General features: G+C 38.6%; 2 protein-coding genes across 2 annotated transcripts; one reads left to right on the top strand and one right to left on the bottom strand.

Annotated features, from left to right (window-relative positions):
* Positions 1-719: 719 nt before the first annotated feature.
* ube2ib (ubiquitin-conjugating enzyme E2Ib) lies at positions 720-8,101 on the top strand. Its single transcript, XM_033612015.2, has 7 exons — positions 720-878; positions 2,410-2,488; positions 2,615-2,698; positions 3,213-3,285; positions 5,423-5,532; positions 5,908-5,987; positions 7,312-8,101. Exons 2-7 carry the CDS (start codon positions 2,423-2,425, stop codon positions 7,373-7,375), a joined length of 477 nt encoding a protein of 158 aa, XP_033467906.1. The 5' UTR covers positions 720-878; positions 2,410-2,422; the 3' UTR covers positions 7,376-8,101.
* Positions 7,574-14,251, bottom strand: LOC117247447 (interleukin-21 receptor). The gene is made up of 8 exons (XM_033612014.2): positions 14,039-14,251; positions 13,011-13,137; positions 12,525-12,724; positions 12,257-12,414; positions 9,460-9,670; positions 9,213-9,315; positions 9,032-9,110; positions 7,574-8,963 (listed from the first exon to the last, which is right to left on the bottom strand). The coding sequence occupies exons 1-8, from the start codon at positions 14,157-14,159 to the stop codon at positions 8,505-8,507; spliced, it is 1,458 nt and encodes a 485-aa protein (XP_033467905.2). The 5' UTR covers positions 14,160-14,251; the 3' UTR covers positions 7,574-8,504.
* Positions 14,252-17,229: the final 2,978 nt, after the last annotated feature.

Raw genomic sequence — 17,229 nt, 5'->3', positions numbered from 1 at the left:
GACAGCATTATCCTAATGTTTGATAAACAGCGACCTCTAGTGTCTGTCCTCAGAACACGTTGCTTTATAGCTTAGTTGCCTGGAAATATGCCTGTCTAAATGTCGACGGTTGTTTCTCTTTTTTGTTGTTTTTACACAGGTATATAAAACTGTTTTCGAAAATGTGTGTCTGAAGGCCAAAAATCTGTGTATATTTGATCCCAGCTCTTTATATAAGTGTACAAATTATGCGATATGATTTGTCAAACGCCAGTCGTTTGGGTTAACGGTCCTTAGTCTGGGCAAAGATGTTTTATAGGAGAAGATGGAAATCCGCGTGTGATTGCTAGATTGTCTCATCGTTCCTGGGAATGTATAATATCTAAAATAAGAAAATATGTTTTATTTCATATATGTTTAACGATCTAAATGAACAAATGGCATATAAAAGATATTCCCGATAATAAACATACGCGTGTTTCGCATATATATAAAACCTTTGCTTGTTTTATTTTCAGAGTAGGTAACAGGCATTGGCACGGCGCACCAGCCGCAAAGCAAAGATAATTTTCACCGCTGTGTGTTATAAGCAGAAGCTATGCTGCTCAAATGAAAATGGAAACGTATGAAGAAATAACAGGATAAAACCTTACGGCTAAATTAGCGGCAGTCAAAAGACACGTTAAAAAATAAGGCGCAAGAAACGCGCAGTCTGCTCTTCCTATGGGGGTATTTAAGCGAAGACGGAAGTAAACAGCGGATGACTGTTTCGCTTCGCTGTCTGTCTTGAGTCGGAGCGGGTGGTTTTTCAGGAGGGAAACTTTACAGGGTTTAACGGGATTTGAGCACGATTAATTCATTTCGCCTAATTACCAGAGCCAGTGCAGCCATACTGAAAGGTAGGAGCACACATTCATTAAAGAACATGTTAATTTTGTCGTGTATTATGATATTTTACCCGCTTCAGTTTGCGCCATTTTCGCTAGTTTGGTAATGCACAAATGTGCGCCTTTTAGCTCTGGCGTTCTTTGTCCCTATTCTTTAATGGGCTCTGATATGGTTTATTCTTGTAGAATATCACACATCCGCGTTTGCTATTCAAGGGTACATACTATTAAGCGTCAGAAGAAAGGCATTTGTCACTTTTCTGTCATCCAAAATTGTGTTCAAATCAAGTGCAATTGCGCATTTTTGTGCTGCATCAGGCCGTGTCAGACGCTAACAGCGCCAGCGCCTGTTAGGACATAGCATCATTCTGGCGCACATGAGTTAGCTCACCAAGCTAACCGGCTAGCGTGCTAAGCAAATAGCTTTTCTGGTCTGTTTGTTGACGTTTGCGTTGACAACAAGTTTACAGCAAAACTCAACGAACATGGAAGAAATTAAACGACGATAGTTTTATTTTCCTAAGTTTAACACCAGGCGCAACCGAAAGAGATTAAGAGAATCGGGTTTTGTAGACATGTAACGTTATTACCACCGGCTAACTTGGCTAGCCTCCTTAGCGTGCTAAGCACACGGTTTAAACGTTACTTTAAAGCACATTACTATAATACTGAACACTAGTTAACATTACGTCCCATTAAACAGAGTACAACTCCACTGTTATAAAGTTAGTAAATGCTGCGTGGGCAGTTTGTACTTATTGCCTGTGCCATTTTTGTTGCTTTGCCTCTTGTTTTAATTAACGTTTCCTCCTAAGCATCGTTGCTATAGAGATAATTAGACATTCCAGCGGAGGGCCTTAATTAGAGCTCCTAATTAGCTACGATGCTGACAGATTTTTTTTTGCTTTTTAAGTGGTTTGTTGTTGGTCACAAGATGTTTTAATTTACACTGATATAAAGCAGAGAAAAGCACCAAATCTATATGCCCTCCTTGGCTTTTATGCTGTATAAAAGATAACATATGATGATGACAGGAGCAGTTCATGTTTTTAAGGCAGTGACCTCCACAAAGTCTTGTTCTTGTGAATTCCTGCTGCCATGTCAAACCAGGTTAGGATTAGGGATGCACGATAATATCGGCATGTCATCGGTATCGCCTGATATCAGAATCAGTCAACATGCTGATGATATCAGCACATTGTCCATATTGGCCAGTATCAGCTTCAAAATTAAGTGTCAGAAACAGCAAGCATGCTTTTTCTTATTTTGCCCAATGAATGAAAATCAAATACTTTGAAAAGCATTTTATTTGATGTCTCCATCTGCTGGTGGGCCATCACAATAAGAGTATGCATGCATAATATGATAATTCCACCACAGAAGAGAGTTGATGATCGCTGATTAGGTGAGGAAAAGTTGATATATCTATCAGTTATCGGCCAAATGTGTTGTTATATATCGGCATATCAGCCAAAAATCCAATATCATGCATCCCTACTTGGAATAGTTTCATATAATTGATTTAAATTCTGTTTCATTGCAGGAGTCCACGAATCATGTCAGGCATTGCATTGAGCCGGCTTGCCCAGGAGCGCAAGGCATGGCGGAAGGACCATCCTTTTGTAAGTACTGTCTTATGAGAGCTTCTGGCGTCACTGTGAAGGTGTAGAGCTTTTATGAGATAGCATCGAGTCCTCTGGTTAACACTGATGTCTTAACTGTTTGCACTGTCCTGTTTAATTTTTTAGGGATTTGTCGCTGTACCAACAAAAAATCCAGATGGAACCATGAATCTCATGAATTGGGAATGTGCTATTCCTGGCAAGAAAGGGGTAACGTGATGCATTGTCTGTTTGCATAAAGAACACATTTACTTTACATAGCCACCACTGTTAAATGAAACACAGCAAGCTTTGTATGACAATGGCTTTCTGTAGCAGGTGTATGGTTTTAAACAAATTGTCCTACATAATACAGGGTCTGCGTCAGTGCATGTTGGTTTCTTTTAAGCACAACTGAAAATTCATCTCTTTAGCAATGCCTTTACTGGTGTTTTATAATACGTTTTATGAATATGTTCTTTTATCTGTATATGCATTTCATAATGGTTGTTGCTGCTCTTTGTTATTGCTTATTGTTGACTTTTATTATGTACTGACTGGTTTTGTAAAGTGTCCTTGGGTGTCTTGAAAGGCGCTTATAAATAAAATGTATTATTAGAGTTTTACATTTGATATTGTTTCAGCATAGGTAGTGAATTCCAAGTGTTTAGCCAAAAAGATTTGTGGATTAAAACGTGTGTGAAACTTGTTTGAATCTGAATCTAATGGTCGTGTTACTCCTCAGACTCCGTGGGAAGGAGGCCTGTTCAAACTGCGCATGTTGTTCAAGGATGACTATCCTTCTTCACCACCAAAATGTGAGTTCCTGTGTATGACCTGTATTCAGTTTAAACACAACTGTTATGTCATTACCACACACTCTGTTATTATGCTGTAGCAGGTGCTTGTAGAAATATATATGAATTATGCAGTCAGTAGATGGACTCATTGGCAAACACTGCACAGAAAACGCCTCATCTAGAATGTAGAGCCAGGCGCACACCACAGTATGTCTGTCTTTAAAGGTATTGCCAGGCATCGTTTCTATACTGACAAAGGCAGGAGTGACAGTTCGCTTGTTTGAAGGCAAAGTGACAGTCAAATTAAGTAAATAAAAATGTTTGAAATTGCCCAGAAGAGGTCAGGAGTACTCCAGCCCTGTCATCTCAGAGGGTAGTTATGATAGTAACATGTGTTTAAGCTTGCTCACTAAAGCTGAGCAACGTTGGACCTGACTGACCCCTTGGTTGTCATCGTTTCTAACACAGACTTTTCCCCCACACCATCATTTGTGTCTTAAGGGGAGATATTATTCTAATATTCAGGTTCACACATGTATTTTGGGTTACTACTACATGTTTAAATGCTTTAATGTTAAAAAAAAAAAACAACCTAATTTTCCGTCATACTGTCAGTGCTGGAATACCTGTCTGAGACACTCTGTTTTAGCGCCTGTCACTTTAAGCCCTTCTCCAGAAGAAGCTCAGTCTGCTCTGACTGATCAGTTTCCGGGTCCATGTCTTTGTTTACCTGCATCGTCATTGCAGCTAGGGAATGACTGCAACGGAGAATAGCAGCATTTTCTACTGTGAAAAATAACTATTACAAGCTTTTAAAGTAGGGCTGCACCCTTAAGGGTGAAGAATCAAATCATCAGTCGGCGTTCCCTCAGTCATTTTAAGTCGAGTAGTCAGTTTGCATCTACATCCCCAGATGTAGCCGCAAAATGAAATGCTTGCTTAAATGCAGACAGCTGCAGACTCAGACCCAGGGTGAGTCTGAGTGAAACAGAGAGAGAGGCTTTGCCCAGTCTGGCTCCAAGAAAATGTAATTTCTGCCCTCTGCTTAGAAGTGGTGAATTGAAAGCTCACAGCAACTAACTATGATACAGTCTCTGGCTTTTGTTAGGTGTCTCTTATCGGCAAACAGTGTTAAATGTTTTCCACCGTGGACAGCAAAGATTAGCTGGGGCGCTAACTTTGCTTGTTTATTGTATTACATGAAAGTCTCTGTCACCCTGAACGTCCTGCTGAACCCTGTTCAAACTCTCAAACTTTATACAGAAAAAAAGAACGTATAGTCGAACAGCTGCAATTTGATTCAAAATTGGGAGGAAACTAACATCTGCATCCACAATTACATGTTTCCCTGACATTAGCATGTAGCTACATGTAGCAGTATAGGCTACATTATATAACACTTGGAAGAGCGTGCCAGGAGCAGATGATGATCATCACAATCTGACATGATCTTGTGGCCAAAGTAGGAAAAAAAACAGTACTCAGAACGTGCCTGAGGTTGTTGCTCACAGGGATTACCTTTACATACATTTACCATGTTATGTGAAACTTGGGCCACATTTAGTATGAACATCCAACATCGTAGAATAATGTATATGACAGAAAGTAAGATAAAGCATAATGACTCATAAACACAACAAAGGCTGTTGAAGCTGATCTGAAAGCCATTTTTCCCTTCAGTGCTGTCATGAGACATGATTTGGATGTTAATACGCACATTTTATTGTATATTTTACAGTGTAGTGCAGTGTTTGCCAGTGATGATTTGAGTGTTGAAATATTAAAGAACTGATACAGCCATGGCACTAAACTGGTTGAGACAATTCGACTGCACAAAACGTTAAAATATTTGCCTAACATTGAGCATTGAACCAAATCATTACATCACCACTATTGGTCATGCACAATGTCAGGGCACTGTGATGTACAGTGGCTTCTAATATCCAGCTACAGGGGTGGTGTTGTCTGAATGTCATATTAAAATAACATTAGGCCACTGTTTGTGTGAACAACAGAAGCTGCTGCCATTAGTGGAACAGATCAGTCGGTGTATACTGTGGAAAAGCCTTGTGACATTTGTGGAAGTTGCTCATCTTGTCTGACATTTGTAATGGATCCGAAACATAAGCGCACTTAACATTTTCTTGTGTTTCAGGTAAATTTGAGCCTCCACTCTTTCACCCAAATGTGTATCCATCAGGCACAGTATGCCTATCTATTCTAGAGGAGGACAAGGACTGGAGACCAGCCATTACAATAAAGCAGGTTTGGATCCTAAAGCATTTACCTCATTTACGTCTGTTAATGCATCTAAAATCAAATTGAAAAAAAAGCATTAATAATCTGAATCTTGTTCATTAAGTGCAAGTTTTCTGATATTCAGCTTGATGGATATAAAATAAATCATCAATAATTTGGTCTGGTAATCAGTCTATTTTTCTTGACCCTGCTGGAAAATAAAGGACACACGTTTTTGAATCATTCAGTGAGATCTAACCCACATAAAAATGAGGGTTGATGTAACTGACCTAGAACTTGATGTGACTAACTGATATAAGCAGCTGCTTGAAGAAATGAAAAACAGACAACTGACTGATTTTTAAAATGAAAAATTGGCTCATTGGTTCATTTGTCCTACAGATCTTATTAGGTATCCAGGAACTCCTAAATGAACCAAATATCCAGGATCCAGCCCAAGCAGAGGCTTACACAATCTACTGGTAAGTGACACTGGATTTCACCTTTTCGAAGATGACACTCAAACGTGAAAATACTAGATGATTTACAAAGCAACATCCATGTCTGAAAAAGGCTAAGGAAATGACATGTTAATTATTATATCTCCTATGTGCAGTGCCAAAATCTGTTTCTCAGTTGAATCTGGAGGACTTCTTTATCGTCCTCTTAACTAATGTATCAGTATTGCCCTCTCTGTGCCTCAAAATAAAAAGAGCTTGTGACAAATGAAATGATTATAGTGCAAGTCAGAGGAGAGAGACTTTTCAAAGAGTTTCAAAAGCAACACTGCAAAACCTTGAGGTAGAAATTGAACTGTTGCGGACCACTCACCCGCAGTACTATTATAAAAGTTCCCACCCTAATACTCATCACTTATTAATGCACTCTGCACTGCCAAAAAACATCTAGGCTGATGTAACACGTGAAGTCACATCTGTTTAAAGTTGACAGTAAACACACTCGGTGATGTCCCTCCCCTCCTCTTTACGATTTTCAGATCATATTTATGATTCAGGTTGTCTGAACATGGTTCTCAACATGGTGGTGGCTGAGCCAGCGGCTAGCAACTAATGCGCTGACAGAGCTAACAGTTTTAATGGGGGGGGCACTACACTTCTGTGATTAAGTAACCAGTGGGATATGCACACAGGGACTAACATGCATGCGCTGCCGTTAACGTCTGCCACAAAAATAAACTAAGAAGCTCAAATTGAAACGCACAGAGAGGGAGTGTGACTTCATTCTCTGCCCAGGGCGCTATCACGCCACCACATTTTTACATAGCACATAGTGCTTTGCTGCTATATTAATTCCCTGAATGTCATATACAGAACCTTTTAAAGACACAGTACTGAAGTATAAAAGTGTGAGTGCACGCACATACTGGAGTTCAGGATGTGTTTTACCTAAATCAATACAAAATGTTTCATAACATATTTTAATCCACCCTGTACAATTCAGTGGTTGACTATAAGGCAGTAGGTTCTCCAGCCTGGTCACCAAAGAAACTACGGAGTTGCTGAATCCTGAAGATGAGATTTTCTTTAGCGTGTATGTACAGGACTAAAAAATTTTTTTTTCAGTGGGCATGGTTAAAAATGTGTCTAACATAAGTTTTAAGCTTAACAACCTGAAAAATAAATCTGACCGAGGAAAGATCTGGGAGGATTTTTGCATCTTCTACATTTGTCTTACTGGGCAAAGTATGATTTATTTGTTCTCAGGGTTTTGAAATGCCTCTTGTGTCTGATTTGAAAAAGTGATCAGAGCGCCACGATAACTGCTATCTTTTTAACCCCTTTCCAGCCAAAACAGAGTAGAATATGAAAAAAGAGTTCGAGCACAAGCCAAAAAATTCTCCCCCTCGTAAGGGCGAAGATTTGCTCCGCTGCGGCAGAAGGAATGGGTTTAACAAGAATCACCTCCCCGCTCAGTCTCTCAATGAATGTGCTCCTCTCACATCAGGACTTGCTTAAAGACTTCTATTTAAACTCCACACATTCTGTGCCATCCGTTCTCCTCTGACCTGTCATTTTTTTGTTCTTAATTGCCAGTTGGCGCATAATGCTGGGAGGGGGATGGGTGCTTCAGCACCCTGGTCATTTCTTTTTAAACATTAATTGTCTTATGTGGTGCAAGGGACACAGCTCGGTACCAGTTTCATCAACTCCATGCAAGCTGGCTGTCATCAATGTTCAAGGAAGAAAATGTCTTTGTTTTATATTGCTCTTTCACAGGGTCTATTCCTTTATGTTTCCCCCCTTTATTTTCCATAAATTTAATGTAAAATTAGCTTATTTCATTGTCAGTATTTCAACTGCTGTATAATGAATGGCACTTTTATACTGTTGTATCTCACTAGTGTCTCTAGATGGCTCTGTCTAATTCTCTTTCCCAGGTTTTCTATTCAGCATGCTGTAATATATGATAGAATCTGCTGCCTTGGCTGTCTTTTTGTTATTCAGAGTGTTTGCTATGGAATAAATAAAAATGGCCATGATGACTGAGGCAGGTAGGCTTACTTCTGTATCAGACTTTAAGGTTATATGGTGCTTTGTTCATGTATGTGTTGGCGTAAATAAAACTTTCTACAAAACTTTAGCACTTTCTTTATTATATGAGTAAAATATACAGCAAGTTCACACTTGACCAAGCAAAATTTTTAGACCTCAATCAAAAATGGCAAGAAGCATTTCTCCTGAGACTTTTGTTTACATTTCCTTTACACTATTTACTCAGTTGATGCAAGCCAAGGATTATAAAATTAATATTCTAAATATCTGCATTATGCTTAATGCTGTGGAGACACTTTACAAACATTAGTGCATGCTAAATGCCAAATATCTGCACTGCAAAAACTAAAATTAAGAATTTATTGTAGTTATTTTAGCATACATTCATTTGGAGTGTTTGAAGCATAATTTATCCTTATGTAAATGTGCGTAGTTTACACATTGACATTTTAGGCCCATTTCACTGTCCAGTTGCTACACAAATGCTTATGCTTCAGTGGTACCCTCCACTGTGATGGTCCCTGTTGTGCAGGATTTTGTTGGGGGGCTTCCATGGTGCTCTGCTGTGACCGGGCCACTCTGCTGGAAGGCACTCAGGGTGCAGTACTCATTGCAGTACCAGGGAGGGTCCCTCTCCAGCCAACACCCTGAGTCTCCTTCAGCAGGGCTTCCTGGATGCAAGCTGCAGGTTAGACTCTGGAATGAGCTCCCTGGAGACGACAGCGGAGCCATGGTGCTCACAGCGTACGGAACGCCCAGCAGAGACGTGTCACAGCCTGGGTCAGTTAGATTGCTGTATGCGCTGCCCTCTGTGAACATGTGGTGAAACTGGGGCTGACACTCCTCTTCCTCCTCGACAACTGCACACTCGGTAAACGTGTCGATTTGGAGCGTTTCCTCTGCCTTCAGCATGTCAGCCGTGTTTTCGTGTGTGACCACCCAGCTCTGTAATCACAGTCATGTTCAGGGACATTCTCATGAGAACTGTCAGTATTGTATGTGACTAAGCTCACCTTGAAGTCTCCGTTGCAGTCGCTGTACAGAGTGTTGAAATAGGGTGCAGGTGTTGGGATGAAGGCACTTTGCTTCCACCTGTAAGTGTGAGAAATGTAAATTAATACGTAGTTTGTATTGGTTGTAGGAAATGATGTAGGTTGGCATTTACTGAGGAGTAAAGCTGGAGGAGGATCTTACTTCTTAACTGGAGTGTAGCATAAAACTAAGACGAGTGGCACCACCACACATAAGGGGATGAACACCTTAACCAGTCCAGAAACAAATGTACTTGCTGGGGGATCTGTATGGAGTCACACAGAATAGAAAACATTTGATAAGAGCAAAATCGCAGGTTAGGAAGTGGAAAGAAAGAAATAATTTTACAGTAGCTGCTTTCTCAACAAGCTGCCTTTAAGATGGAGGTTTTCATTAAGCTTAGACTCACTTTTAACAGCTTCCCCCTGCTTCAAGTAAACCTCATGCATAGCTGACTCTGTCTTCCAGTAAACCTCAGAAGACCAGTCACTCCACTGTCCCTTGAAATGAGCCCCATTAGGACTGGACCGTACTCTGGCAGCATACTTGGTGTCTGGCACAAAGTTCTGGTCATCCACAGTGAAATTCACACTGTTGATGTTGATGTCATGTGATAACACCTGAAAGAAATAAGCTAAATAGTTTGGTATGTAATGAAACACTTTAAAGGAGACACCAAAAAAAACCAGTATTAAACGCCAGTGCTGTGTTATTACTTAATCTAGAGTCCCTGTTCTTGATGGGGTCCTGTGCCAAAATCTAGTTTTAGGAGCTGTAGTTCAGTGGTTCATCTAACAGGTTGTTTACTGGAACACAAGTGGACTAGAGCCATCACTGTGCTCTCATAAATCGTAGCCTTTCTTTTGCTTTCACATGTCAAATTGGTGCAGCAGAAAAGACCTAAGGGTCAAATTAAGTCACAGCTTCTCATCACCCGCAGACCGTCGCCACACTGAGCCGATGGCCACTGACATAGTCACTTCAGTAGTTTCTCATTTCAAGAAGTTCTCTTGGCAGCTCTGAGAAGTTGCTGTCACAAGAAGAGAACCACTGAAATGGTGAGAAATCATTAATCTTTAATTTATTAAATTTTCCATTTCTCAGTGTTTCCATTGATACAGTGGTTCCTAACCTTTTCTTTGAAGACAGTAACCTGCACCCCTAATGTCAAGTACCCCCTCATCAACACCAGTCGTCAGATTCCAAATGTGTTCATTTGAATTTATCATTAATTGGAAATTATTCACAGTATTTTTTATACGCTTTTTACAATATAGTAACTATCTTTTTCATACAAATTAAACTGTGTATGCTTAGGGTAGTTTGGTCAAGTTTGCGTTTGTACAACTAGTGGCAGAAGCTTGGCTTTTAGCTATTTCAACCATTTAGCTGTTACTTAGAGCTATTTCAACTGCGTATTCATTAGCTAATTATTTCAGATGCTTATTCATTACATTTATCTGATTAAACTACATATTAACCACTTTAAGCTAACTATTTCAACTGTGTATTCATTACTTTTAGCTATTTTAACTTTATTCATTACTTTTAGCTAATTATTTTAACTGTATTCAGTACTTTTAGCTAACTATTTCAACTGCGTATTCATAACTTTTAGCTAATTATTTTAACTGTAGTTATTACTTTAAGCTAACAATTTTAACTTAAGTCATTACATTTAGCCAATCATTTCATCTTCCTGTTCATTACTTTTAGCTAATTATTTCAACTGCGTATTCATAACTTTTAACAAATTATTTTAACTTTATTCATTACTTTAAGCTAATAATTTTAACTTTATTCGTTACTTTGAGCTAATAATTTTAACTTTATTCATTACTTTGAGCTAATAATTTTAACTTTATTCATTACTTTGAGCTATTTTAACTGTATTCATTACTTTTAGCTAATTATTTTAACTTTATTCATTACATTTAGCCAATTATTTCATCTTCTTGTTCATTACTTTTAGCTAATTATTTTAACTGTATTCATTGCTAACTTTTAACTTCATTCATTACTTTAAGCTAATAATTTTAACTTTTTCAATACTTTGAGCTATTTTAACTATATTCATTACTTTTAGCTAATTATTTTAACTTTATTCAGTACTTTTAGCTATTTTAATTGTATTCATTACTTTAAGCTAATTATTTTTACTTTATTCAGTACTTTTAGCTAACTATTTCAACTGCGTATTCATAACTTTGAGCTAAGCTAATTATTTTAACTTTATTCATTACATTTAGCCAATTATTTCATCTTCTTGTTAATTACTTTTAGCTAATTATTTCAGCGGCATATTCATTACTTTTAGCTAATTATTTTAACTGCATATTCAATACTTTTAGATTATTATTTCACATACAGCCAGCACTAACACACTAGCTAAGTGTCTGTCTAAGTGTCTGTTTAGTCATTATTTTTAGCTAATTTTTAAGTATTTCTGCATTACTTTTAGCTAACACTTTTCTGCTCGATAACTAATGTTAGCCTACTTTTCACACATTCAATTGCAACACATGTTCATGTACAGCCATAGACTTTACAGCTGACTATACATATATATATATATATATATATATATATATATATATATATATGTATATATATATATATATATAAATTATAATCAAATTATTGATCAAATTGTTATTTTATTTTAAATTACCTCCATGCACCCCCAGGATGCAGGAAAATCCTTGCTTTAATACATCAGTTTCCATGTTTTTAAAGGTCCAGTGTGTAGGTATTAGGGGGCTACATTGGCAGAAATGGAAAATAAATTTATAGATTTCATTAGGCTACTGTAACACAACCTGAAACTAAGAATCATTGTGTTATTTTGGCATTTATATCTACGGAGCAGGTCCTCTTCCATAGAGTTTGCCATGTTGTTACTGCAGTAGCCCCGAAACGACAAATGAAATACTGGCTCTAGATAGGGCCGTGCGCGTTTTCACGTCGGCCACTGTTCTCCCACATGCTTGACGAAAGAGCGTTTCAATTAGTGGTAATCTTGCCACCTCGGGGATAGGTAACATTAAATCCTACACTCTAGACCTTTAATCGATTGTTGACTTGTCAATAGATTTTAGCTGACAATAGACAGGCCTCTACCAGAGTAGAGCTGTTCTGTAAAATGCATATGTTACTCTCTTATTCCCACCAACAAAGACCCTTGCTTGTGTATCATTGAGTCTCACGTTATGTTTGTCTCCTCTCTTGTAGTAATGGAGCTGATACTTGAGGTTCTTGGGCAGACGAGTGCTTCGATGATATTTCTCATAGGTACTTCTCCAGGTGAAGTGGCGGTGACTTGAGTTGTGGCTGACTGTGAGGCAGCACGGTGGGTTTGGTTTAACTGGAGAGGGGACAATCACATGCCAGAAAAGTTAGACATCTGTTTTTTATATAGATGAATGTGCTCTGTGTCTTGTTATGAGAACAGAACAAAATCAGTGTTTTCCTTACTGTTTTTCACAGGCTCATATTCTTCCTCCAGCTGCTCACACATTTCAGTCTCGGTTTGGTTGTGACAAAGTGAGATTTCAAAAGCATCTAAATCGTCGAAGATGTCTGGATAAGGGTCGTTGTCCGGCCTTGTATTGGGCTTTTGAACGGAGCAGAAGTAATACTCATCGGTCTTTGTCAGCATGCACACTAACGTCGTTCTGCACAAAGCAATGAGCAAACACAGTGTTATCATCACATTCAAGATAATATATTATTATTATTTTATTTTTTTATTTTTTTGGGGCCATTTTGCCTTTAATGGACAGGACAGGTAAGCATGAAAGAGGGGGAGAGAGAGGGGGATGACATGCAGCAAAGGGCCACAGGCCGGACTTCAACCCGGGCCACCGCAGCAACAGCCCAATACATGGGGCGCCCGCTCCACCCACCAAGCCACCAACGCCCCTAATATATTATTAATAAGTGCCATAAAACAAGCCTCACTCATCAAATGCTTCTGTGAAAGTGAGCCAGTAGGAGCTGTCTGAGGGGTCTTCTGACGGTGCGATGCTCAGGGTGCAGTTGACTGTGAACAGGTAATCGTTCACACAGTGAAGATCATGGTCCACTCCTAAAACATATACAGGCAGTGTTAGTAAGGAGTCAAAGCAGAGATTTTACATGTCACTTGTCACACAAGGATCCATTTAGTTGGTGAATTGTCCATTTTTTATTTGTAGGTTTGTCTTTTAATGACTGATAGTGATGACTTAATAATTTCAAACTGCATGCTCAAAAAGAATGCACTTTATCTTTTCCATTAAAATTGCTTTAATAAAAAAATCTATTTTTGGCAGTAAGCACAAAAGAAATAATTACAGCAGTCGCTAACACTTTGCTCTGGAGGTGGAGCAGGTCACCAATCGGAAGATTGGTGGTTCGATTCGCGGCTTCTCCAGTCAGCATGTTGAAGTATCCTTGGGCGAGATGCTGGCCCAAGGATGCTGTGCCGCTGATGCGTGAGTGCATGCAATTGTTTAAACTGAGTTGCAGGTGGCACTTTGTATAGTAGCCTCAGCTATTAGTGTAAGATTGCGTGGCTGAATGTAACGTAGTGTAAAAGGCCTTTGAGTGTTTGGAGGACAGGTATGCGAGTATTGTTTTAGGATAGACATGAAAAATTGTGAACTTATCCTTTAATTGGTTAAACATTTATTGACTCACCAGCATCTAAAACTGCATGTATATTGGTTTGTTGTAATATGAAAATCTTTACATTACAACATAAATAAAAGATACTTTATGATAAGAAAGCTTAGCAGAGTTTTCCTTGAAGGGTCAAAGGTCAAACAGACCGTGGCTGAGGTCCTCATCACCAGAGTCAGTAAACCAACAAAGTCTCTGAGCCCTTTATTCTAACTTTAAGCATGCATGCTGTTTTATGTCTAGAGCACAAAAGCTTCAACGCACAATCCAAGCAATCATCATGATTTTCTTTCATGTTGGAAAAAAAAAAAAAGCAGGGAAGTAACCTGTGGTAGGATTTCCGTGCAGGCAGACAGTGTAGGTAGACACAAGCAGAAACACGTTCAGCAGCATCAGCTTCAGCCTCGTCTGAGAGCGCCAGTCCATCATATCAGATGGTCCAGACATCGCTTCGGTTCCCGCGAGGTTTTGATTAAGTCATGCTGCCGCGACGCTCTCATAAAAATGGTTTTTGAAGAAGACTGTGCGAGGGAGGTGTCTGTGAGCCTTGTCACAGATAGCTATCGCTCACATGTCTCTGGTGGGAGAGGATGTGCTTTTTTAAGAGGGATGTTGTAAAAGGAAAGTGTGTGAAAGAGGCACAGCTTCAGTTTAACCAAACATGCATCTTGAGTCTGGCGTCACAGCCACACAGTGGTGGAAGACATATACAGATCCTCCACCTCAGTAAAAATACTAATACTCCACTCTAAGTAGAAGTACTGCATTCAGAACCTGACATATGTAGAAGTGTTATCAGCACTTGTAGCCTTCTTTGAAGTACTTTAAGAAGAGGTACTCATTGTGCAGTCATATTTTACTATTCTATCTGATGTTTTTGGATTAATATTGATGCACTAATGCATGTGTTGCATTTCACATATCTCTAAAAAGTCAACTTTTCATGGTGTCAGAAAAACAGCCCTGTTCTCAGCGTCATGACGATGCATTTTCCAGCTGATCCAGGAGGGCTTAAAGGAGTTTATTTAGCTTAAGAAGCAGGAGAGTTTTCTCAACATGTGAAGAAACACTTTGTCCTTCAGTTTATCACAAACATTCAAAATCAGCACATCTGGAGATGCGTGGATTTCAGTGGACAGGAAGAGGATGAAAAACTGTGATCTGAAATGTAACTTTAGCTGTCAGAAAATGTAATGCAGTAAAAGTAAAATATTTGTCTCCTAGATGTGGTGGAGTAACAGTACAAGGTTGCATAAAGTAAAGGTGCAAATACTTTGAATGTACTTAGTTACATTCCACCACTGTAACCACACAATCTTTCACACTGTGCACTGAATTTGGTTCTTGTCAAAAAAATTCAGTTAAATAATACTACTTTTTTTTTTTATCATCAGACCCTATTCTAATTACTTTTAACCAATTAAAATACGAAATGTTTTGAGTCTATAAATGTTTCACCTTGTTTATTCTGGGTTTTTCATGGTAACCTACTGAGAAGGCACAAAACCAGAAGCCATTTTTGTCACACCAGCACTGTGGTGAGACTTATTTTGATTGATGAGCTGATAAAACACCAGAAATATATCTGCAATGGGTAAACCTAACCGCCCACAACAATGCGAATGCAAACAAACATAACGTCTCTCTCTCTCTCTTGAGCTCTAAAAGCAAACGTTTGTCAACAAATACTCCTGTACTATGTGTTTGTTATTACCACCCAACTAATAGAGTCAACAAAAGGTCTGCTGAACACTAAATTCCGTAAGTCACACAAATTCAAAATGGAACTAATTCATATGAAATGGGATATTACCCACTTGATTGATTTCTGCTTAAATTCTTCTTGTTCTTTACAGTAGTTATTCTCAGGACAATATATTTTCATCCGTCAAACACCAACTATCATTCTTTATACTTAATGAACAGTTACATTTAAATGTCCTTATATCACATTAGAGACCTTTTTAAAAAGCAAACTGTAAGTACTTCTCGCAAAAATAAAGTGCTCCAAGTGGCCATATGTGTATGCACTGATCTCACAAACACATCTTTAACAGGGGACACCACCTAAATGAAGAATTCCAATATGTTATTTCCATGGCCTAGGAAAATTCAGTTCTCTCTAAGCCAGAGACCAGACAATTAAGTCTCAAACTTGTGATGTCATAGGGTATAAATTCTAAAGTTGCCCCATAGACAATGAACAGGAGCCTGATTTTGTGGACCCACAGAATGTTTGCTTTACACGAACAAAAGTGACTTACATGAATGTATATTATCTTAATATTTGCAGCTGTGGCACTGAGCTAGACGTATCTCAAGGAATTCAGTTTATGTTTGTGGATCGTTCACTCTTAGTTACGTATGCACTCAGATACCAACATGCTAAGATTCATTTCATGCTGACGTGCTTTATTGGTGACTTAAATGACTTGATGTCATGTAATTAGTCATGTGTGTAGGACAAAACATATTGCTGATTCTCTAAGTAACCTGGAATTGGAATATATGAATTATTGTGCAACTCACAGGAGTGTTGTGCAATGTGCAGAGCTGTGACAGCAGATCAGCTGAATGTTGCTTGTGTGTTGTGTTGATTCTCTAAAAGATAAAAGCTGACAGTGTCTTCCTCTGAGGTTCATGATTTTGTCGATTTAAAAGTGATAACTAACACACCAGCACGCTGTGTCTCTCTGCGCGAGGTTGATCAAAGTGCATGAAGTTATTTGCAGTAAATCAAGAGGAAGTCAGCAAGCTTGACCCTGTATGACAGTTCAAGTTTTTTCAGTCTAATTTGGTGAAAACATGATTTGTAAATGGATTTACAAGGCTGTCAATCCGTGGTCCGAGCGTGCAAGGTGTTGTTAGCGTGTCAGCTTCATCACTTGTTGCTCTTGTTGCAAGTTAAGTTTTCTATATTTATATATAACTTGTTTCAAAGAGCACTTGAACAGGAAACAAGTAAACAGCATGTTACGCACAGATAGTCATGTCAACGTAATACCAATGGTTTCAGTTTAATTTGACTTTTTGCTTTCCAAAATATCAGCGCACTTCTGATCACCTTGCTTCACCACAGAGCATAAAGGAGGTCTATTTTTATTTGCAGAAACCTAAACGACCTTCTGTCCCCCTCATGTGAAGCAGTGTTAACTTGAGTTGAAAACGTGCCTGAGATCAGCAATGAAGCTGTTGTGAGGTGAAAATATTTTTCAAGTCTTAATATTGTGCAAGAGCAGAAACCCTGATATGTTTTGGCTCTATCTGCAACTTGTTGCAGTTTTCTGTCACATCTGATATGAGTGCTTTTTTCAGTTTTTTAACTTTGATAATGTTTCCTTCTTCGTGATAAAGACCCTGAAGCTGATAGCAAACACTTATAGACGTCACGTTTGGCTTGAATTAACATGTAATCTCACCGATGAGGATCTGAGGGTGTGGTTGTGGGTGCGTAAACTTGTTGTCAAGGTTTTGGGGGGTAAAAAAATCTACCAATCAAAATATTAAAATTTACCAA

The sequence above is a fragment of the Epinephelus lanceolatus genome, chromosome 21, assembly GCF_041903045.1.
Source record: "Epinephelus lanceolatus isolate andai-2023 chromosome 21, ASM4190304v1, whole genome shotgun sequence".
Lineage (NCBI taxonomy): Eukaryota > Metazoa > Chordata > Actinopteri > Perciformes > Serranidae > Epinephelus > Epinephelus lanceolatus.
Note: the sequence above shows the minus strand (reverse complement) of the source record. Positions and strands in the feature narration are given on the sequence as shown.

Excerpts from the sequence above, each read along its gene's own strand:
- ube2ib (XM_033612015.2), top strand. The coding sequence starts at position 2,423 with ATGTCAGGCATTGCATTGAGCCGGCTTGCCCAGGAGCGCAAGGCATGG. Across the intron at positions 2,489-2,614 it reads GGCGGAAGGACCATCCTTTT|GGATTTGTCGCTGTACCAAC; the intron begins GTAAGTACTGTC and ends TTAATTTTTTAG. Across the intron at positions 3,286-5,422 it reads TCCTTCTTCACCACCAAAAT|GTAAATTTGAGCCTCCACTC; the intron begins GTGAGTTCCTGT and ends CTTGTGTTTCAG.
- LOC117247447 (XM_033612014.2), bottom strand. The coding sequence starts at position 14,159 with ATGTCTGGACCATCTGATATGATGGACTGGCGCTCTCAGACGAGGCTG. Across the intron at positions 9,111-9,212 it reads TGCTACACTCCAGTTAAGAA|GTGGAAGCAAAGTGCCTTCA; the intron begins GTAAGATCCTCC and ends TCACACTTACAG. Across the intron at positions 8,964-9,031 it reads ACTGCAACGGAGACTTCAAG|AGCTGGGTGGTCACACACGA; the intron begins GTGAGCTTAGTC and ends CTGTGATTACAG.